At 39.1% G+C, this 24,441-nt stretch overlaps 1 protein-coding gene across 5 annotated transcripts in view; it reads left to right on the plus strand.

Moving 5' to 3' along the window:
* ADAMTSL3 (ADAMTS like 3) overlaps nt 1-24,441 on the plus strand; it is a 387,010-nt gene that overhangs the window by 219,369 nt on the left and 143,200 nt on the right. For all 5 annotated transcript variants that reach the window (XM_069558966.1, XM_069558965.1, XM_069558968.1 and 2 more), the window contains exons 10-15: nt 8,311-8,422; nt 12,159-12,297; nt 13,870-13,920; nt 14,966-15,170; nt 19,154-19,301; nt 21,717-21,801. In XM_069558966.1, the coding sequence (XP_069415067.1) occupies nt 8,311-8,422; nt 12,159-12,297; nt 13,870-13,920; nt 14,966-15,170; nt 19,154-19,301; nt 21,717-21,801 (740 nt within the window). The remainder of the gene's footprint in view (nt 1-8,310; nt 8,423-12,158; nt 12,298-13,869; nt 13,921-14,965; nt 15,171-19,153; nt 19,302-21,716; nt 21,802-24,441) is intronic.

A 24,441-nucleotide genomic window follows, 5' to 3' on the forward strand; every position in this document is an offset into this window, starting at 1 on the left:
AATTAAAAGCTTCTGCACAACAAAGGAAAATATAAGCAAGGTGAAAAGACAGCCTTCTGAATGGGAGAAAATAATAGCAAATGAAGCAACTGACAAACAACTAATCTCAAAAATATACAAGCAACTTATGCAGCTCAATTCCAGAAAAATAAATGACCCAATCAAAAAATGGGCCAAAGAACTAAATAGACATTTCTCCAAAGAAGACATACAGATGGCTAACAAACACATGAAAAGATGCTCAACATCACTCATTATTAGAGAAATGCAAATCAAAACCACAATGAGGTACCACTTCACACCAGTCAGAATGGCTGCGATCCAAAAATCTGCAAGCAATAAATGCTGGAGAGGGTGTGGAGAAAGGGGAACCCTCCTACACTGTTGGTGGGAATGCAAACTGGTACAGCCACTATGGAGAACAATGTGGAGATTCCTTAAAAAATTGCAAATAGAACTACCTTATGACCCAGCAATCCCACTGCTGGGCATACACACCGAGGAAACCAGAATTGAAAGAGACACATGTACCCCATTGTTCATTGCAGCACTGTTTATAATAGCCAGGACATGGAAACAACCTAGATGTCCATCAGCAGATGAATGGATAAGAAAGCTGTGGTACATATACACAATGGAGTATTACTCAGCCGTTAAAAAGAATTCATTTGAATCAGTTCTGATGAGATGGATGAAACTGGAGCCGATTATACAGAGTGAAGTAAGCCAGAAAGAAAAACACCAATACAGTATACTAACACATATATATGGAATTTAGAAAGATGGCAATGACGACCCTGTATACAAGACAGGAAAAGAGACACAGATGTGTATAACGGACTTTTGGACTCAGAGGGAGAGGGAGAGGGTGGGATGATTTGGGAGAATGGCATTCTAACATGTATACTATCATGTAAGAATCGAATCGCCAGTCTATGTCTGACGCAGGATACAGCATGCTTGGGGCTGGTGCATGGGGATGACCCAGAGAGATGTTATGGGGAGGGAGGTGGGAGGGGGGTTCATGTTTGGGAACGCATGTAAGAATTAAAGATTTTAAAATTTAAAAAAATAAAAAACTAAAAAAAAAAGAAAAGAAAAGAAAAAATCTGTGACAGTAAAAAGAGATGTTTAAACCTAAAAAAAAAAAAAAAAAATGTGTATGTGGCCACCCTGTAGCAGTAGAGAGTCTGGAGCCTGTGGTTGACGCTGTGTGCTGTATTGGTTGGACCCTGAGGCGCTATCCTTTCAGTAAGAATTTACTGGGTATCTGTAAGTAGATGTTTGTGAATATCTGCTTTCAGTACATGTGTATGAGAATAACCTAGTAAAATAAACGTAAGTGGCTTTGAGAAAGGTATCTATTTCCATAGTTAACTATTTTAATAAAGATTGCTGGTGGCTTTTCCTGTCTTTAAAAGGTATGTCCCTCTTCAAGGAAAAAAAAAAAGTTTTCCTCATAGTCTGAAATCTTCCTTTTTATGTTAGTTGTCTATCTTCTTTCTTCTATTTGGATATTTTGTATTTCTGTAGAAAAATATTTTCTCATTTCTTCTTTTTTTAATGTCTTTTACTGTGGTAAAATGAAAAATGTTTTTATTTCACCATGTTTCACTGTACAGCTCAGTGGCACTAAGTACATTCATGTTGATTTTCAGCTGGGCAAGCCTGTCTCTGGTTTCGTCCAACCACAGCTCTGGATACTGTGTATGTTTTCTACCTACATGGTCTCTCTTTTCTTTCTGGGGAGCTATGGCAGCTCATCTAACTTACCCAGGGATAAGAGGGTTTGAAACTATCTGTTTTCCTCTCTCTCAAAGAGAAGATTTTAGCCTTGCAGTGTGGTGCAGATGGTGGCTAAATCCCCATGTCCACATGTGTTTCAAAACACAGCAGAACAGTTTTCAGAGTCAGGGCATGCGTTCACTTCCTGAACCTACAGTAACAAAGCGCAGTAAACTGGGTGGCTTAAACAATAGATGTTTATTGATCTCACAGTTTTGGAGGCTAGAAGTCCAAAATGAAGATGTGGGCAGGACTGTTTCCTTGAAAGGGATATGAAAGAGAATTTGTTCATGCCTCTCTCCTCACTTCTTAAATCTTCAGCTTTTCTACCTTTTCTTTATATCACTTTGCTTCTGTGCATGTCCACATCTGTGCCCAAATGTCTCACTTTATATAAGTGAGACGGGCTGGGACCTGGAACCTTTCACTGCAATGATTGCACCTGGACACACCTCTCATGTGACAAAATACAAATAAATTATATGGGGCTAAAAATAACTGTGTGCATGCACAGTTGGGGCAGATTTTGGACAAAAGATCCAAAGAGACTGAAAAGCCCAATTGCCACTTTTGAAGAGCCTGGAGCAAAATTGGGTTTAGGAACAAAGGCAGAGTATTGAGCATGCCCCCTGCACACGCCACTACCTAAGGGGTGTGCAGACCACCTAAGTCACCCCTCCAGTCTGACCTCCTGGACACACCCCTACCCTCACCCCGGTAAGGATTGCGTCTCGCTCCCTTAGGGAGCAGGGGAATCTGTTGTTTGTTCTCTTTCCCAGCGCTGCAGAAGGAGCTAGCTGCAATAACGTCTCGCCTAAATTTTTTATCTTACCTCTGATCAATTTCTATTGACCAAGGAGGCCAAGAACCCTGGTCGGTAACATAAGGACACCAGTCACACTGGGTTGGGCCCATCCTAATGACCTCATCTTAGCTTTACTAGACCTGCAAAAACCCTATTTCCAAATAAGATCATTTCTGAGGTTCTGTGAGTTTGAACTTCAACAAAACTTTTTGTGGGGGATAAAGTTCAGTGTCTAACAGAAAATAAAATTTACCTTTCTCATCATTCCTCTCAGTCAGAATTCCATCTCATTTTAAGCGTGTGCCGTGAATCACAGAGGTAGAAACGTTTGCAATTTATTATTTTCTTGAAAAGTGTCCAATTCATCTAATTTTTCAAATTTAACTTTTGAAATGTAATCATAGCCTTCCTTTATCACTAAAACAAAACAAAACAGCAACAACAAAAAACTCATCTGTACCTATGTCTCTTTCATTCCTAAACGTGTTCTCTGGTTCCTTGTCTAATTTTTGTTTGTTCAGACCATCCAAAGGCTTGTCTCTGAGGTACCTAAGAACTAGATTTTAGTCTTGTTAACTCTCAGAGTTTATAAAGAATTCTATTCATGTAAATTTTAGTTTTTGTTTCTTTTCTCTTTACATGGGTTTTATCTTGGTATTGTATTTTTAATTTCTAGAGTTAAATTCTTAATTCATTTTCAACGTTTGTTCTCCATTAAATTTATTTATGGCTATCAGTCCCCATACAGAAGTTCTTAATTTTGTTGGGCTATAGGTTGTTTATTTTAAACTTTATATGTAAGCTATTTGTATCCTGGCTAGAAAATCTTTTCTTTATTCTGGATCATAAAAATATTCTTGTTTATTTTTGTCTGGAAACATTACTATTTTACGTTTCACACTGAGAGGTATATACTAGAATTGATACTTGTATATGAAATAGAATCAGTATCTTTTCCCCCATGACTATCCAGTTGAACCAAAATCATTAGGTGGAAAAGACAATCCTTTCCCCATCTATCTTACATTCCAAATTATATATGTGTGGCTTGATTTTTACATTCTCTTCTGACCTATTCATCTATATGCAGCAATACCATTGTGACTTAATTACTGTAACATTAGAACAAGTCAGTATCTGCCAGTGTAATTTCTTAAGCTTTGTTCTTGAATACTATCTTTGATATTCTTACCTCCTTCCCTTTCCGTGTCAACTTTGAAATATGCTTCTAAACTTTTATTCTGCTTATTTTGATTTGAATTACTTTCAAATCTGTAGGTCAATTTTGAGAAAATTCACCTTCCAATATCGTCTTCCAGTCCATAAATATGGTATAGTCATCCCTTTATTTAGTTATTTTGAAATTCTTCTCAATAATGGTTATAATTTTCAGTGTGTATGTTTTGCATATCTTTTATTAATTTCCAAATATTTGATTATTATTTTGATGCTGTTGTAAATGTTTTAAGTTTTTTTTCTATTTGTTTTCTGCTGGAGAATGAAAATCTAATTGGTTTCTATATATTGACATTATATTCTCACTGCATTCACATGTTAATACTAATAGTTTGTTAATTCTTTTGGATTATGTACATACACAATTATGACACTCACAAATAATGAGTTTGGTTTCTTCTTTTCCAGTTGTTGTATACTTTAAAGAAATTTTCTTGCATTGTTGTTATTGTTCACTCACTAAGTCATGTCCTACTCTTTGAGACCCCATGACTATATGCAGCATGCCAGGCTTCCCTGTCTTTCCCTATTTCCTGGAGTTTGCTGAGATTCATGTCCACTGAGTCAGTGATGCTATCTAACCACCTTATCCTCTGCCACCCTCTTTTCCTCCTGCCCTCAGTTTTTCCCATCATCAGGTTCTTTTCCAATGAGTTGGCTCTTCACATCAGGTGGCAAGTATTGGAGCTTTCTTGCATTACTTAGGACATTTAGTACAATGTTCAGTAGAAGTAGTGATTATGTTTTTTTCTTTCTTTCCTTTTAATATAGTGAACTACATTGATTTGGGGATGTTAAACTGATCTTACCTTCCTGTAATAAACTATAAAATACATTGAAAAATACTTCCTCTATTCTGTAACAGTTTGTGTGAGTTTGTTGTTATCTAATTAGTCAGATGTTTGATTTCCTTATGTGTCAGTTTTGTTTCAAGGAACTTGTCTTTTTCAACTAGCTTTTTGAAAGTTATTAACATAGTTTTTTTTAATAGTATTGTTATTATGTAGAGAATCTGTGGTGAGTCTCATTCCTAACATTGATTATTTGTCCCTACTCTTTTTTTTTTTTAATCATTCATGTTGGAGTGCTTTCAGTTTTATTAAACTTTTCAGAGAAACACTGTTTGGCTTTATAAGCCACTAATATGTAATTTAATTCTCATATCATTAATATCTGCCTTTGTCTTTATTATTACCATCTCTGTACTTTCTCTGGATCCAATATGCTTTTCTTTTTCTAACTTTTTGAAATGGATGGTTAGATCAGTGATTTTTCATCCAATTTTTCCGTAACATACAATTTTAACTCTATAAATTTCCCTCAAAGCATGCCTTAAATTTCATTCCACAAAGCTTAATATGAAATCTTTTCCTTCATCATTCAGTTAAATTGTATTATAATTTTCATAGTGATATATTATTTGACTTGTATATTTATAAGTGTAGTGTCCAAGTATGTCAGAATTTTCAAGAAATCACATCATTTTATACCTTAATTCTACTGTAGTCAGAGAACATTATATAATTTCAATGTTTTGAAATTTGTGAAAATAATTTGTGGCAAATTTTGGAAGAGTATGATATGTAGTCTTCTGTTGTTGGGCACAGCATTCTACATATACCAATTCAGTTTAGTTCAGTTGCTCAGTCATGTCCGACTCTTTGCAACCCCATGAATCGCAGCGCGCCAGGCCTCCCTGTCCATCACCAACTCCCAGAGTTCACTCAGACTCACGTCCATCAAGTCAGTGATGCCATCCAGCCATCTCATCCTCTGTCATCCCCTTCTCCTCCTGCCCCCAATCCCTCCCGGCATCAGAGTCTTTTCCAATGAGTCAACTCTTCGTATGAGGTGGCCAAAGTACTGGAGCTTCAGCTTTAGCATCATTCCTTCCAAAGAAATCCTAGGGTTGATCTCCTTCAGAATGGACTGGTTGGATCTCCTTGTAGTCCAAGGGACTCTCAAGAGTCTTCTCCAACACCACAGTTCAAAAGCATCAGTTCTTCAGTGCTCAGCCTTCTTCACAGTCCAACTCTCACATCCATACATGACCACAGGAAAAACCATAGCCTTGACTAGACGGACCTTAGTCGGCAAAGTCATGTCTCTACTTTTGAATATGCTATCTAGGTTGGTCATAACTTTTCTTCCAAGGAGTAAGCATCTTTTAATAGATATATCAATTAGGTCATATTTATTCAAAATTATAACCTTGCTGAGTTTTATCTCCTTATTCTGTTACCACAAGAGACCTGATAAAACTACCACTATGACTGTGGAGGTGTCTGTATTTTTTCTATTCTTGTCAACTTGTGAATTACATATTTTGAAGCTTGGTGGCTAGGTATACTAACTTTTAGAATCATTAGCTCTTGTAGTGACTTGACCTCTTTGTCATTGTGAAACTCTTTCTTGAAGATACCTCTCCACTGTCTTCTGGCTTCCATTTAGTCTGTTGAGACATCAGTTGTCAGACTTATTTTTGTCCCTTAGAAGGTAATGTATCTTATTGGTCTGTTTTCAACCATTTTCTCTTGGTTTTTCATCAATTTGACTATTGATGGAATTAGTAACTTTCTTCTGCTTGAGCTTCATGGTGCTTCGTGAATCTAAAAAACTCTTAACTTCTTAGACTCCTTAGAAGTCTTTTCTGACTCTGTAACCTCATCCCATCCCTGTAACTCTGCCTTCTTCCACACACATCTCCGGTCGGGAATTTTTCATTTGATAATTTTACAACTTTCTGCTGTTTTATAAGTAAGTACATCACACTTTTCTTTTTCAGTCAAGTCTTATTTATATTTAGTAGTAAGCTTTACTGATCATTTCATCATTACTGTTTCCTGCGTATCATTGCTTTCTTGTGCATTTATGTTAGTTGTTTTCCAGTATACCCTTAAGTAGTTTCTTTTTCTAGTCTTTGAGGGGTCAAGTTTCTGTCATTTTGTTTCTGAGGAAAACTTTATTTCACTGATTACTGATTGTTAATTTGATCTTAGATTGTTTATAAGTCGACAACTGATCGTTGCTTGGTAGTGAATAATTTGGTTGTAGAATTCTAGATTAAAAACTATTGTCCCTCATCGTCTTAAAGGTGTTTGTTTTCTTGTATCCATTATTGCCTATGAGAAATCTGATGCCATTCTGATTCTCACTCCTTTGTAGGGAATCATCTTTTTTCTGATAACTTTTAGAATTTCTCTTTGTCTTTGTTGTTCCATTTTTAAATGATGCCTGCTGAGAACTTTATGAATATTTTTAGACTGAGTACTTCTGTCTTTCCCACATTGCACAGCTCATGGGCTCTTAGTTCCCTGACCTGGGATCAAACCTGCACCCCTCACAGTGGAAGCACAGAGTCTTAACCACTAGACCATCAGGGAAGTCCCTCTCTTCTTTCTCTTTAACTCTATGTAATACTGGCATTTCTGGTTCTGTTCCCCACAAGCTTAATCTTTGTTTTCCCTCTATTTTTCTCTTTGTGTTGCATTCCAGGACTTTTCCTCAATTCACTCATTTGTTCAATCAGTAGAGAAGAAAAGAAAGATGGGAGAGGACTTGCTGAAATAAAATAAGCTGAAAGTAAACTTATCTTTGTCTGTAACTGCCTTCTCATGCTCAGCAACGCACCTTCTCTTTGTTAACTAGATGCAGCAAGGCTCATAGGCAAACACTGTGGATTTGTGTACGTTTCGAGTTTCTGTAATTGTGCTTTCAGAAGGCTCTGCTAAAAGATGCTTAGGGATGTTGTTATTAAAAACGTAAGATTCCTAATTATGTGCCATGTTGAAGCAAACCCAGATTACATCTCAGTTCCTGTTCTCATAGAAATTAAAATCATATGTATCAGGAAGAAAAAATGTTAAACAGACTGAAAACTCTAAAAAAAATTGGTACAGATGAACTTATTTGCAAAGAAGGAATACATGAACGTAGAGAACAAACTTACAGATACCAAGCAGGGAAGAGGAGGTGGGATGAATTGGAAGACTGGGGTTGACATGTATACGCTACTATGTATAAAATAGATAACTAATAGGAACTTACTGTATAGCACAGGGAACTTTACTCAATGCTCTGTGATGACCTAAATGGGAAAGAAAGCCAAAACAGCGGATATATGTATACAAATGGCTGATTCACTTTGCTGTACAACAGAAACTAACAGCATTGTAAAGCAACTATATGCCAATACATTTTTTTTTTAAAGTCTGCCTACGTTTTTGTGAACTCATTCACAAGCATGGAATTACCTAGGAAAATGACTCCAGGGAGAATGGTTGAAGATCTTCTGAAATCCTGTTTATGACAAATTTAATTGAAATGCTATCACATCTTAACATTCCGGGAATCTTTGTGTATGAGAATGTGTTGTGATAGACACGTTTATCTACCTAAGTGACTTGTATTCACCTCATGTTGAAAGATGTGGAAGGCGCTGTTTCATTGCATGCAGATATGTTATCACAGTTCTCTCTGTCCAGACCAGGTACACTGTGGCTAAGGACAGTGTGGTCCAGTTCTTCTTCTACCAGCCGATCAGCCATCAGTGGAGACAAACTGACTTCTTTCCCTGCACTGTGACATGTGGAGGAGGTGAGGCACAGGCTTTGTTCCTAAATATTTAGAGCTCAGAGTTAAAAATAACATGTTTGTGTTTTTGAAGCTGACTTTTAAGTTAGTGTGCTAATTAGAGACATGTAACCATGCAGCATCTTACTCCACGGCCTGGGACCCAGTGGGGTTAATGAACATGCATCTGCCTTATTCCTGAAAACAGGTGAAAACTGGATTTAGAGAACACCCTTTCCTTTGAGCAAAGAACTGGAAACATGTTTGCATGTCTCTCATGGACCCCAAAATAAGAGCAAAGAGATAGGGAGGCTTTCAAATTCTATGTCTTTTAAAATTCTAATCCTAAAGAATTCTTTTTGATTCTAATTATCTATGAGAAAAACAGCAAATATCTCTTTAGTTTTAATTTATTTTCTAGCTTTCACACACAGTTAAATATGTGTTTTCATTTGGACACCGAAGTTAAAAGAGATGCTTTCCATTCTGGAAGGGACATGTACAATGGGATTCAGCTTAGTTCAGTTGGCTCAGTTCTTGGGAGGAGAATAGGTTTTCTCATATTTGGATGCCCAAGGAAAGCCACAATCAGCCTGCTGGTCAGGATTCCAGCCTTCATGGGACTCGCCTAGCTGTGAGTCCATCACCAAAGATGGTGTTTTCTGTGAGGACAGAAGGAACATGTTAGGCTCTTTTTGGAGTTTCCCCCAACATCCTGCCATTTCCTGTATACCAGCAGAATTTTAGTACATTTGTTCTTAATGTAGGAAAGCAGTCTGTCTTATTTCTTTCTCTTTTAGTTATCTGTGTACTGTGACAAAATTAAGGAGGAAAATTAATTGTCTCTCCCCCCAAATTATAAACACCTGCATGCTCTTTGTCTCCTTCTAGAAATATGTTTCCATTTAGAACAAAGAAATTTTTCTTTGACTCGAGTAGCTATAATTTCATTCTGTTATTATTTTGGGGGAAATACACACACATAAAACCCACAAGGAAAGCATTACCAAAATCTAATTATATTAGTAATCGAATCTACATGATTTATGTAAATGGCATTTCAGAGTTTGGGATAATGAGGAAGACTAGTATGCTGGCCTCCGAGTACTTGGGTGGACTTCCCCGGTCTTGTCTGCAGTCATCTGTGTGGGACACGTGAGGTTAGTTCAGGGAAAGTACTCGGATTGGCACTGCCATCTGATGTTGCAGACTTTCTGGCAGATATTGGCGCCCAAGTCGTATTTTATTGACGCCATTTGGATTTTCGTTCCTGTGGTTTTTGACCTTGCTTTTTATAATGCATACCAGTCTGTCCTTCTACACTCAGCTTGCATTTAAGCCACAACTTGTAGGAAGCTGTCTAGTGTTTTATAAAATCAGATTGCTCTCAGCCATTGGGCCTTTAAATGTATTTTTGGAACTTTATACCAGTTGACTAAGGCTGAGAACTTAATTTTGGACTCTTTTTTTCTTCTGAAGAGCTCATTCTGGTTTTGAAAAATTACCTTTTTAAAAAAACTTAACATGACACTTATATAGTGACTGGAAGCTTGGAATTAGATCTTTCAGGAAATAGAAGCATCATTTTGTGAGTTGTTTTTTGAATTTACAGCTCTTATCCATATGGAATGTTCACTTTCCTCAGAGACTGTAAAAATTTACTGAATAGAATCAGGAATAAGTTTTCATTCCTTCTTCTTTGAAGGATTATGAAGCAGGGGTTGATGTAGATGGGAGGGTTTTGTTCCCCTGTATAGGAAATGCTATTTCCCCAGTTAGAAAGTTCATTATTGTCAGAGGTAACCTAGGTACCCCAGGGCAGGAAATGAGTAAAGTGTACTAGCAATGGAATATTATACAGAAGAATGAAACAACAGCTCAGTACAAGGGTGCTTCTCAAAAATGTAACGTTGAGTGAGAAAAGTAGTAAACAAAAGATGATTTAAGACACAGTATCATTTATTTAGTCAAAGCAGATACACATGAAACAATATTACAAAAGATGGATGTATATTTAACACATTAACAATAAATAGATGTCTCTGGGAGATTGTAATGGAAGGAGGGGAAATATAAGGAAACAAGAGCCTTGCACAGTGCCATGACAACAGTAAAGAGATACGACACTGAATAACTAGCCTTCTGTACATGAGCTCCAAAAATTCTCAAAGGAGTCTATTATAACTTTCTAATCATAAGTGTTAAAAACAGGTACTTCCCTGGTGGTCCAGTGGTTAGGACTTTGCCTTCCAGAGCAGGAGTTTCAGGTTTGATCCCTGGTTGAGGAACTAAGATCCCACATGCCTTGTCGCCAAAAAGAAAAAGAAAAAACCCAAAACATAATTACACGTGTACACCTGTGGCGGATTCATGTTGATGTATGGCAAAACCAATACAGTATTGTAAAGTAAAATTAAAAAAAAAAAGAAACAGTACTATAGCAAATTCAGTAAAGAATTTAAAAATAAAATGGTCCATATCAAAACAAAAATCTTAAAAAGTAAGTACTAAGTATAACACAAATCAGTTATTATGCAGGTTATAATGCAAGTAGTCATTCTCAGTCTTGGTCAAACATTTCAGTCATTTTAGAAGAACCCGAGAGTCTTTTTTAAACAGTCTTTTTTTTTCTTTTTTTCTTGCTGCTCACTTCAGTTCAGTTCAGTTCAATCGCTCAGTCATGTCTGACTCTTTGTTTGCAACTCCATGGACTGCAGCACGCCAGGCCTCCCTGTCCATCACCAACTCCCAGAGTTTACTCAGACTCATGTCCATTGAGTCAGTGATGCCATCCAACCATCTCATCCTCTGTCGTCCCCTTCTCCTCCCACCTTCAATCTTTCCCAGCATCAGGGTCTTTTCAAATGAGTCAGTTCTTTGCATCAGGTGGCCAAAACATAGGAGTTTCAGCTTCAGCTGAAACTGAATACTTCCTTCCAGTGAGTATTCAGGACTTATTTCCTTTAGGATTGACTGGTTGGATCTCCTTTCTGTCTCCTTTCTGACTCTCAAGGGTCTTCTCCAGCACCACAGTTCAAAAGCATCAATTCTTTGGTGCTCAGCTTTCTTTATAGTCCAACTCTCACATCCATACATGACTACTGAAAAAGCAATAGCTTTGACTAAACAGACCTTTGTTGGCAAAGTAATGTCTTTGCTTTTTAATATGCTGCCTAGGTTGGTCATAACTTTTCTGATATGGTACAGCTGCTGCTGTACCATATCACCCAGCCTTTGTTTAAAGATTTACATTTTTAACAAAGCTTTGACACTCATGATCTTATTCGCTCCCCACAGTAACTGTAAACCTAAAGGAGCTTGGGAAACTGGAAGCAGCATTCAGTCCAATTGCTAGCTCTCCATAAGTGCTTTTGCTAAAGTACCTTACACCCTCTTCCGATTAAGCAGTGGGCATCTGCTGCTTTGACCTTCTAGGTAGCCTGGGAATAAAGGAATGGCCATATTTCTTCAGTTACAGTGTGACTATGGGAACAGATAGGACCCACTCCTCCCACTTTGACCTGTGGGAATGGTGATTTCTTGACTGTAATGCTTCTGATGTCATTGGACCAGGAGGGGACCTGGGTGCCGGTATGTATTGAAGGCTTCCACACAATTCTGTTTGTTATACAACCAGGGTTGAGAACCACTGAGTTGAGTTTCTTAAAGAAGAAAGAAAAAAATGTGTGGCAAGCGATCACATTGCCAAGTAAATCCCAAATGAATGCAATACTCAGACACTCCTGTTCTGCCCCTTTAGGGTATCAGCTCAATTCTGCTGAATGCGTGGATATCCGCTTGAAGAGGGTGGTTCCTGACCATTATTGCCATTACTACCCTGAAAATGTGAAACCAAAACCCAAACTGAAGGAATGCAGCATGGATCCTTGCCCATCAAGGTTTGTATCACTGCCCTTTGGTACATGTATACAATGGAATATTACTCTGCTATTAAAAGTAACGCAGTTGAGTCTGTTCTAATGAGGTCTATGAACCTGGAACCTGTTATAAAGACTGAAGTAAGTCAGAAGGAGAAAGACAGATATCATATATTAACATATATATATGAAATCTAGAAAGATGGTACTGATGAACCTATTTGTGGGGCAACAATGGAGACAGACATAGAGAACAGACTTTGTAGATGCAATGAGGAAAGGAGAGGGTGGGATGAGTTGAGAAACTGACAGAAAACATACATTACCATATGTAAAACAGACAGCTGGTGGGAATTTGCTGTATGACACAGGGAGCCTGTATGACACAGGCTGATTCATGTTGATGGATGGTAGAAACCATCACAATTTTGTAAAGCAATTATTCTCCAGTTAAAAATTTTAAAAAAGAAATCAACAACAGCTGGGACTGATCCATCCTTATCAAGCAACACAGTTCCATTGCATGACCTTGAACGTACCCTGGTGGCAGGTACCTGCGAACCCATTTATAACCATGGTTAGGAGGCATTAGGCTCATCTGCTCACTCATCTGGTTCGTGCTTGTGGACTCTGTGTCCGTATTATGTGACCTTTCACTTTTGTCATGAACCTCTCTGAGCATGTCTTGTGTATACAACATGAAAGGTCTCTTCATTTAAGTGCATCTAGTCCACCTACCAGCTGTGAATATCGATAATTCACCATTTTAGCTTTTTAAACTGAGTTACCGATGACCACATTTTGACTTTTGAAGTATTCACCTTAAACTCAGTATAAATAATGCATAGTGCAGGAAGTGCAGAGTTTGACTGCCAGAGCAGAAAAGCTATGCATAAACCATCGTGCTGCATAATTTAGTACCTGGTGACTTGGATTGCCAGAAGTTGGCAATCCAACTTCTGGATTGGGGAAGTTGGATTGGGGAAGTTTCTTGGCTTTGCTACAGGATCCTAAAATAACAGCACACTATCAAGTCCCAGAATCCCCCAGCTCTCTGCCAGCTGGCTGAGGCAGTGTGCAAGTGGAAAGGGAAGCGTTCTCAGTGGATTTCATTTCCTATCACAAGGCTGTGCATTTCCTGTAATCCCAGGTGTACATAATCATAAATAGAGGCCTTTTCAAAAGACAGATTTTGTTAAACAAAGTGGTTTTCTAAAGATCCTGCTAATAAGACAGTGTGTTGATATCATGGATATATTTTATCACAATAAGAGGATAAAAGGGAATAAATAGATTTATCTAAATTAAGAGATGATGAACATATACTACTTTAATAAATATATACTGCTAGCTTCACTTTCATATAGAATTGGGTAAGTTGTATATCAGAGATGTTCCTAAAAATTAAGGAGACGGTAGCAGAAGTGTGCAAGTGGAAAGGGAATTTGGGGGGAAATAGTTCAGAACAGTTGGCATATTTAAGTGTCCGTATAATTTGAAAGAGCTCTGTCTTTTGTCATGTGACATCTGTACTAGTCAAATGAGTAAATGATGTATTGAGTAGTAATTATATTCTCATGATTTCATTTCTAGCGATGGATTTAAAGAGATCATGCCCTATGACCACTTCCAGCCTCTCCCTCGGTGAGTTACATGTTTCCTTTTCCTTTCTGTAATATGCTCTAAGCAGTTTTCAAGGAGCTTTAGTATCTGTGAAAGGTGAAAGTGAAGTTACTCAGTTGTGTCCAGCTCTTTGCGACCCCATGGGCTGTAGCCTACCAGGCTCCTCAATCTATGGGGTTTTCCAGGCAAGAATACTGGAGTGTGTTGCTATTTCCTTCTCCAGGGGATCTTCCCAACCCAAGGATGGAACCTGGGTCTCCCACACTGCAAGTAGACTCTTTACTGTCTGAGCCACTGGCGAAACCCATAGTATCTGTAGCAGTAGTCTTAAATGTATGAGACTAGACCCTTTACAGAGAGCTAAGGGAACAAAGAACAAATTACATAATAAGATCTTTCTAAGAATTAGATGGAATAGGCTGCCTCAAAGGTAATATTTTCTGTCCCTGAAGATGTCAAGCATGCATTCATACCTAGGTATCGTAGAGGGGAACTTCCCTGGTGGCTCAATCAGTAAAGAATCTGCCTGCAATGTGGAAGACCTGGGTTTGATCCCTGGGTTGGGAAGATCCCCTGGAGGAGGGCATGGCAACCCACTCCAGTATTCTTGCCTGGAGAATCCCCATGGACAGAGGAGCCTGACAGTCTACAGTCCATGGGGTCGCAAAGAGTCAGACATGACTGAGTGACTAAGCACAGCACGTTACAGAGGGAGCTAACACATTCCAGTTGATTAGATATTTGCATTCCCTTTTATACCTAGACATGTTAGGATGATTCTTTCTGACTCGGAGTTTGTATGTTTCCCTGGTAATACTCTCCATTGGTCTATTATACTTTAGAGTCAGATTGAAGATGCTGTCACACAACGGCCCTGTTGTTTTAATACACTGGGGCAGCTGTATTACTCCCATCTGACAATAACCTTCAGGACCAAGGAGTTAAGACAACACAGTGTGTGTAGTAGTAAAGATTAAAGTCTTATGGCTGTACTTGTTGCAATCAACTTTGCAAACTTGAAGCAAGCAACAAATGAATAATGTGTTTTCACTTCTTTGCTTTTGAGCTGGGAACATAACCCTTGGACTGCATGTTCAGTGTCTTGTGGAGGCGGGATTCAGAGACGGACCTTTGTGTGTGTGGAAGAGTCCATGCATGGAGAGATACTTCAAGTGGAAGAATGGAAGTGCATGTATGCACCCAAACCCAAGGTGATGCAAACCTGCAATCTGTTTGACTGTCCCAAGTGGATTGCCATGGAGTGGTCTCAGGTAAGATTGGAGAACATGCCACTTTTAATTTAGTCTCAGACTTCAATATTATTTGCTCAGTGGCCAGTACTGTACTGGGCAACATGGTGGATGCAGAAGTTGTATGTGAACATGGTTCCTACTCCTTAAGAGCTGAGAAGACAGTTGAAGGATGATATGAGGGAGAATGTTGGAGGCATCAGAGCAGGTAAAAATGATTGAGAACCATGGTACATCTGAAAGGAACAGGGATTGAAACAGAGTTATTTGGAAAGTCTTTGTTGCCCTTGTAGTGCTTAACCCATGTTTCAGATCCGCAGACTCGAACCACGCAGGAGCCTAGAGAAAGCATCACTGTGTGGTGTAGCTAGGCCAGGATGGTGGGGTAAAGCAGAAATGACACAGAATGACTGGAGGTTGGAAAGGCCCTAATTTATCTGGATTAAAGAGATATTATTAAGATGTTATTAAGAATTGGAAGGTTAAGACAGAGATGCTAAAACTGACACTGGAAGTGTGTTCTCTTTTAGAATATTTATTTTATTTGGCTACACCAGATCTTACTTGAGGCATGTGGGATCTTCGATCTTTCCTGTGGCATGCAGGCTCTTTTTAGTTGTGTCATAAGGAATCTTTAGTTGTGGCATATGGGCTCTTTTTCCCTGACCAGGGATTGAAACTAGGCCTCCTGCATTGGGAGGGCTGAGTTCTAGCCACTGGACCATCAAGGAAGTCCCTAGAAATGTATTCTTGATCTGGTGGTTACTATGAAGCTTCACTGTTTTTGTGGAAGAGAGTAAATGTGTTATATTTTAAGTAAATGAGGTAAGATAGACTGATGCTGGGAAAGCCCAGAGACTGGCAGCCTATTTGAAAACCACTGAGATATTGTTGTTCAGTCACTAAGTCGTTTCTGACTCTTTGGGGCCCTGTGCACTGCAGCAGCCCAGGCTCCCCTGTCCTTCACTATCTTCCGGTGTTTGCTGCTGCTCTGCTGCTAAGTCGCTTCAGTCATGTCTGACTCTGTGTGACCCCATAGATGGCAGCCCACCAGGCTCCCCCGTCCCTGGGATTTTCCAGGCAAGAATAGTGGAGTGAGTTGCCATTTCCTTCTCCAATGCATGAAAGTGAAAAGTGAAAATGAAGTCACTCAGTCATGTCCGACTCCTAGCGACCCCATGGACTGCAGCCTACCAGGCTCCTCTGTCCATGGGATTTTCCAGGCAAGAGTACTGGAGTGGGGTGCCATTGCCTTCTCTACTCCCGGTATTTACTCAGACTCAAGTCCATTGAGTTGGTGATGCTGTCTAACCATTTCATACCCTGTCATCCCCTTTTCCTCTTGTCTTCAGTCTTTCCCAGCATCAGGGTCTTTTCCAATGAATCAATTCTTTTACTCAGGTGGCCAAGAGCTTCAGCTTCAACATAAGTCCTTCCAATGAATATTCAGGGTTGATTTCCTTTAGGATTGACTTGGCTTGATATCCTTGCTGTCCAGGGGACTCTCTAGAGTCTTCTCTAGCACCACTGTTCGAAAGCATCAGTTTTTTGGTGCTCAACCTAACTCTCACATCCATACATGACTACTAGAAAAACCATAGCTTTGACTAGATGGACCTTTGTCAGCAAAGTAATGTTTCTGCTTTCTAATACAATGTCTAGGTTTGTTAAAGCTTTCCTTCCAAGGAGTGAGCATCTTTTAATTTCATGGCTGCTGTCACCATCCTTGGTGATTTTGGAGCCCAAGAAAATAAAATTTCTCACTACTCCCACTTTTTCCCCTTCTATTTGCCATGAAGTGATGGGACTGGATGCCATGCTCTTAGTTTTTTAAATGTTGAGTTCCACGCCAACTTCTTCACTCTCCTTTTTCATCCTTGTCAAGAGGCTTTTTAGTTCCTCCTCACTTTATGTCATTAGGGTGGTATCATCTGTGTGTCTGAGGTTGTTGATATTTCTCCTGGCAATCTTGATTCCAGCCTGTGATTCATACAGCCCCAGCATTTGAAGTGATGTACTCTGCATAGAAGTTAAGGAAGCAGGGTGACAATATACAACCTTGACGTACTCCTTTCCCAATTTTGAACCAGTCCATTGTTCCATGTCTGGTTCTAACTGTTGCTTTTTGACCTTCATACAGGTTTCTTAGGAGGCAGGTAAGGTGGTCTGATATTCCCATCTCTTTAAGAATTTCTTGAAGATGAGTCTATGCTGCAAAAGGCCTTCATATCCTCTGAAACTCTTCTCTGACATTTTAAGAAACATCTATGGGCTTAGGAAAGAATCATCAAGCTTTATGAAGCAGTGGTGAAGTCATTATTTTGACAGCAGGAGGCTCTGGGATGGAATTCCATTTGGCCTCTTAGGAACTACTTGACTTTGAGGAAGGTCCTTAGTTGGTGAGTTGTTGATTGGCTCATCTGTTAAATAGGAATGAAGTTGTTGACCTGTCAGTGTATCAGAACCCTTAGTGAGATCACGTCTGCAGAGCACTATCTGTTCTGTGCCCAAGGTTTCTTGACTTCTCCCAGGGGTGGATCCAGGATTGGTGGGGCCTGAAGTTTAAACAATATGGAGGTGACTTTTTAAAACTTTTACTTTGTTCAAATATAGTTGATTTACAATGTTGTGTTAATTTCTGCTGCACAGCAAAGTGATCAAGTTTTACATATATGTACATTCTTTTTCATATTCTTTTCCAGTATGATTTATCACAGGACATTGAATATAGCTTCCTGTGCTATACAGTAGGACCTTGTTGTTTATTCATCCTATATGCAACAGTTTACATCTGCTAATCTCAGACTTCCAGTCCATCCCTCCCCTACCAAGGAGGTGACTTTTTAAGAAAAAAGAATAGAAAACACAAATATTGAGTATCTAAATAAATGTTTATTTAGAATAATGAAATTGTAAAAAATTACAAGTATTTTAAAGCTGACGACCCTAATGTGACTCTGGACTTGAGTTAAGAATAATGTATCAGTATTGGTTTATCAGTTGTAACAAAGGTACCACACTAATGCAAGATATTAATAATGGGGGATGGCAACCCAGTCCAGTACTCTTGCTGGAGAATCCCATGAAGGGAGTAGCCTTGTAGGGTACAGTCCATGGGGTCGCAAAGAGTCAGACATGACTGAGCAACTTCACTTTCACTTTCACTGTGTGTAAGAGAGAGGGGGCATATGGGAACTCTTATACTAACTGGTCAGTTTTTCTTTTTTTTTAATTATTTTATTTTTATTGCAGTATAATCACTGCTCAATTTTTCTGTAAACCTTAAGTAGTCCTAAAAACTAGCCTTGATTAAAAAAAGAAACACACATACATACATATATACTTACCAACATAATGTACATAAACTGCAAAGATATCCTGGATATTCATGACTTGAGAAAATTCCATTCATAGGCAAAAGTACCTTCTAAATCATAAACAAATTATTTAAGAAAAGAAATGCTGACAACACAAAATTCACAAAATTTAGAGAAAATAACATAATGTTTTCATTCATTTTAACTGCCTTATTACACCTGTAGTATTTTTCCCTACATTTTTGGCTGAATACTCTTAGAGAGCCTTTTCAAATGATATTTTTGCAAGATAAGTTTCTATACACAGAATAGGAAGGTAATCTTGTAGCATGGTTGAGCAAAATTTGATATATTTTTAATTAACTATTTCAAAAGGTTTCTTTTGTCTTCACAGATTGTTTTGGATGATGTGTGAATTTTTAATCAAGTTTGAGAAAAACCTATATTAAGTTTTTTCATATTTGTATAGAAAGATTTTAGGGCATTTCAATATTTCTTGTGCTGTGACCTCACCTGAAATACTTTTCAAAGTGAAAATTGGAAGTAATCTTGCAAGGGAGGGGCCCTGAAGCATAAGAATCATGGGAAATTAGCCTCCACCCCCTTCCTTATGTAATGTTTATTTGGTGATCTTTTGTGTTTAATATTCGTGTAGAATTTCACTGGCTTCTCTTTTCATCTCTGAAGTGCACAGTGACTTGTGGCCGAGGGTTACGTTATCGAGTTGTGCTGTGCATCAACCACCATGGGCAGCACGTTGGCGGCTGTAACCCACAACTGAAGTTACACATCAAAGAAGAATGTATCATTCCCATCCCCTGTTATAAACCAAAAGGTAAATTTCTGGTGCATTTTAAAGTGAAATCAGGTGGTGCTTTCCAGCTCTCTTACTAATACCGCAGCATTTGCATTTAAACATACTAACTTTCTTACAAAAACTGTTCACTGACAGATTGACCTGTCCACCTAGATAAAGAAGTTAAACCTATGTCATTAATTGGTCTTGAAGAGAAACTTAGATCTTGTTGATTCAGTGCACTAAGTCCCCTACATATGAATGAGTTCCATTCTGAGAGCTGGTTCATAAATGCAGTTTGTTTATAAGTCCAACAAAGTTAGCCTAGGTACCCAACTAACACAGTTAGTTATATAGTAGTGTACTGTAATAGGTTTATCATGCTTTTCACACAAACAATACATTAAAAAAAAAAAGGAAACACATTTTTTTTAATTGGAGGCTAATTACTTTACAGTATTGTATTGGTTTTGCCATGCATTGACATGAATCTGCCACGGGTTTTCATGTGTTCCCCATCCTGAACCCCCCTCCCACCTTCCTCCCCATCCTATCCAGTCATCAAGACAGTATGGTACTGGCACAAATGAAACACTTTTAATCTTACAGTAAGTACCTTAAGAAGTACAGTAGTGTAGAACATAGGCTGACATCAATTGAACAGGCAAGAAGAGTTACTGACTGGAGGAGGGGTGGGGTGGGAGATGGTCGAGCTGAAGGATTGTTGGCAATAGGATATGGAAGACAGGCTGCCTGATGTTTATGGCACAAGTTCTAGTTCCTTGCTAAACCAGATTCACATTCACATCTTTGGAAGTTCACATCTTGAAGGGTTGTATGTAGGAGACTTACTGTATAGGTACAGTGGCTCCTGTCTGTGTAGGCTTATATTAACATTTGGACATAACACATGGACCACAGCCTTGTCTAACTCAATGAAACTATGAGACTTGCCGTGTAGGGCCACCCAAGATGGACGGGTCATGGTGGAGAGTTCTGACAAATCATGGTCCACTGGAGAAGGGAATGGCAAACCACTTCAGTATTCTTGCCTTGAGAACCCCATGAATAGTATGAAAAGGCAAAAAGATAGGACACTAAAAGATGAACTCCCCAGGTCAGTGGGTGCCCAATATGCTACTGGAGATCAGATGAGAAATAACTCCAGAAAGAAGTGGACATAAAATTACATGATGCAGTGCCTGCTTTGAAGAAAAAGGAGGAGGAAGATGAAGAGAGAGAGGAATAGGAAGATTCCTACCTGCCTTCCACCAGAGTGGAAGGAACAGTGTCCTCTTCATCGTACGTCCTATCGTCTACCATGAACAAGGAAGACTTTCTAGACTGAAAGTCTAGATTTATAGACTAAATCTCCAGTCTAGATTTATAGATGGACTCAGAAATTTTTGTGTGGTTCCATTTGTTCTGCATGAATTAGCAGACATGGGTAGCATCCATGGGTGAGCAAACCTTGGCACCACCTCTGGGGTATGTATGTATTCCCCTCTAGACAGGATTATTTCCATACACACACTTTAGTAAGGTATTACCAATCCTTGTGACAAGTATTTCCTTTTGGAAATGGAAAAAGAATTACTCCCAAGTGTCAGTGCCAAGGAACCGTCCTTATTAGCCCATCAGAGAGGATGGTAAGATTCTTCTTCATGATTTCTGGGTGCATTCTTCATACAAATAGCCTCATAAGCAACCAATTCTTCATTTCTTTCATGATGTCTGTCTTCTGGAAAAATCACTGGTTTCCATGCAAGGTACAAATACAGATTATATAACTTATTCAGGGAAGTCTTTTCTCCTTCTTTTCTGCAGTCAGTGGTACTTTTATAGCCACTTTCTTAGCGTCTGTGATTTCTCCAAAGCAGTCCAAAATTATTTCCCTTCTCCCTTCATAATTAGATGCTTTCTTCACATCTTAGGAAGCGTCAAAGGACAGAGAAGGGCACCAGCTTGCTCCTGCAGGCCAATTGTAATTGGCAATCATCTCTCTAAACAACTACAACATTTTAAAGTTTGAGTAAACCATAGTACAGACTCCTCCTCGCAGTTTTCTAAGCCTTCTATGTTATTTGCTTGTCTCTATTAATGTCTTCACTCAGTGGGCAAAAACTGTGTGGCAAAAGAAAGCAAACTGATCTGGTTGAAATCAGAGCTTTAATATGCAAACAATAGAGATTGGTACTGATTTATAAAAGGTGTTTTTATGCTAACTTGGAGAATGTATTCAACTGTGTCATGGGATTGTTTGGTTGCATTCTGATAATGTGTTAATTTAAAAAATACATGACAGAAATTTTTGGTTCCGTCTAGAAGCCACTTCATGCACTGTTCATTTGAAAAAAAAAAATTGATGAAATCTCTAATAAATTACAATCACATGTCCAACTCTTGAATGATTAACAGTAATTAAGCTTGTTGTTTATGTTCCTTTTTCCTTAGAAAAAAGCCCAGTGGAAGCTAAATCACCTTGGCTGAAGCAAGCTCAAGAACTAGAAGAGACCAGAATAGCAACAGAAGAACCAACGTGAGTCCAGGACCTTTTATGGGAGTATTCAGGGCCTAGCCAGTTAACATGATATATGTCATTTTTGTACTCATTGGAGGACAATGATATGTTTCAAATCCAAATGACCTGGATTTGCAGACTCTAGAGAGCCTGAACTGGCTAGAATTCTCCTATTGCACAATTCAGCAGTCTTACTTTGGCAACATCTACGAGAAGCACAGGAAAGAACAGTGCCTTTTAACTCAAAGCAGACTCAGTATTCTGTTACAGTTACCAGATTGGGGGTAATATCTAGATCTAGATTAACCCAAATGATTTGACCAAAGACCATAACAGTGTTAACCAAATAAACTGATCATTCCATGGATAAGACATGGCCAATGTTTATCAAACCAGTTAAGCTGAAATGTAACACAATGCCCTGAGTGATTATCAGGAGAACTCCCGGAGCTGCTGTGGTATGGGGCACGGAAGAACATGGCACCAGGAGTCTTGGAGCCTAGAACCACCACTTGTAACCATGTGACCTTAGACAAGTCTTTCATTTTTCTGTGTCTCATTTTCCTTACTTATAAAATGAGAAGGCCAGGCTTACTCTCTAGAGAGATCAAAACTCCAATGACTTCTGTCCACATGGGATTTGGCAAGCTTGAGCTGTCACCGTACCCATGGAGACAGGGTATCAAGAGCACGTCAAGAAACATTCTGGAGGTGAAGGTATGGGGACCTAAAGAGAGAGAGGAATCGAAGATGTTGAATCTCTCCCAGGAATCTAGAAGCAAAACAGCATCAGTGATACTTGAGGAACTGGACAGGACAGCTGATTCCACATCAGGTATGTGAGGCCTGCCGTGCTGACAGGCTGTCACAGGGAGAACAATTCACAGGAGGTCAGAGGAAAGCAGAACTCAGAGGCTGGGTGGCCAGTCTCTCTTCAACACCTTCGGCAAGGGCACAGTTCACTGCATTGAGAGCTCTTTCTTGGATTGAACAACCTGAGTTATTTGCAGTATTTTTTTCCTTTTGAGCCAAAATATAACCTCCTTCCAATGTCTGCTTTCTGAAACAGAAAAAAAAATACATCTATGCCTCATCCCACGTGACAAGTTTTCACAAATTTGCAGAAAACTGAATCCCTAGAGTACTATCTTTCCCAAGTTCATTTTCAGCGGTTTTTGTGTATTGTTTTTAAATCCCTTAATACCAACCCCGTTGCTCCTCTCAGAACAGGCTCTCATCTGTCAATGTCCCTTTTCACTGTGGTACAACCCAGCAGTGAGCCCCATGGGCACATGGATTCCTTTTCGTTGAGAAGGCACCTTGCTTCCACTGGCCAAGGGGGCCAAGAGAACTGGCATATCACACTTATGACATGTGCAGAACATCTGGGTGTGAACCCAGAAGACATTGTGAACACCGTGAGGTGAATGACCCCAGAATAACTGACTGAAGAGAGGAGTGTTTGGCTCATGATGGAAGTGTGGAGGTTTAGAGGAAAAAGTGGAGTCAAAAGTCAACCTTGGGAACTGCCCTAGTGGTCCAGTGACTAAGACTCCAAGCTCCCAATGCAGGAGGCCCAGGTTTGATTCCTAGTCAGGGAACTAGAGCCCACATACCACAACTGAGAATTTGCATGCTGACATTAAAAAGATCCTACATGTCACAAGTAAGACTGAAGATGAAGATTGAAGATCCCCCATGCTGCAACAAGGAGCCAGTGCAGCCAAATCAATAAATATTTTTTAAAAGTGGATCATGTGTTCAAAAAAAAAAAAAAAGTGGATCATGAAAGAGTAGGAGTCATCAACAGAGGAAGGAATAGATCCAAGGAAGGCTCACTGTTAGAAGGAGCAAGGGGCAAAGCCTTAAAGGAGAGGTGCAGCAGGTAGTATTCAGACTTCACAGGAAACCAAGGAACAGCTTCAGGGACTGAGGAAAAGCTGTTTTGTTTGACAAAGTCTTCCTCAGTTAATTTAATTTTTTTAATTAATTATTTTACTTTACAATATTGTATTGGTTTTGCCATACATCGACATGAATCCACCATGGGTGTACATGTGTTTCCCCATCCTGAACCCCCCTCCCACCTCCCTCCCTATCCCATCCCTCTGGGTCATCCCAGTGCACCAGCCCCGAGCACCCTGTATCATGCATCAAACCTGGACTGGCGATTCATTTCACATATGATAATTTACATGTTTCAATGCCATTCTCCCATATCATCCCACCCTCTCCCTCTCCCATAGAGTCCAAAAGACTGTTCTATACATCTGTGTCTCTTTTGCTGTCTCGCATATAGGATTATTGTTACCATCTTTCTAAATTCCAAATATATGCATTAGTATGCTATATTGGTGTTTTTCTTTCTGGCTTACTGTATAATAGGCTCCAGTTTCATCCACCTCATTAGAACTGATTCAAATGTATTCTTTTTAATGGCTGAGTAATACTCAATTGTGTATATGTACCACAGCTTTCTTATCCATTTGTCTGCTGATGGACATCTAGGTTGCTTCCATGTCCTGGCTGTTATAAACAGTGCTGCAATGAACATTGGGGTACACGTGTCTCTTTCAATTCTGGTTTCCTTGGTGTGTATGCCCAGAAGTGGGATTGCTGGGTCATAAGGCAGTTCTATTCCCAGTTTTTTAAGGAATC

The sequence above is a fragment of the Ovis canadensis genome, chromosome 18, assembly GCF_042477335.2.
Source record: "Ovis canadensis isolate MfBH-ARS-UI-01 breed Bighorn chromosome 18, ARS-UI_OviCan_v2, whole genome shotgun sequence".
Classification (NCBI taxonomy): Eukaryota; Metazoa; Chordata; class Mammalia; order Artiodactyla; family Bovidae; genus Ovis; species Ovis canadensis.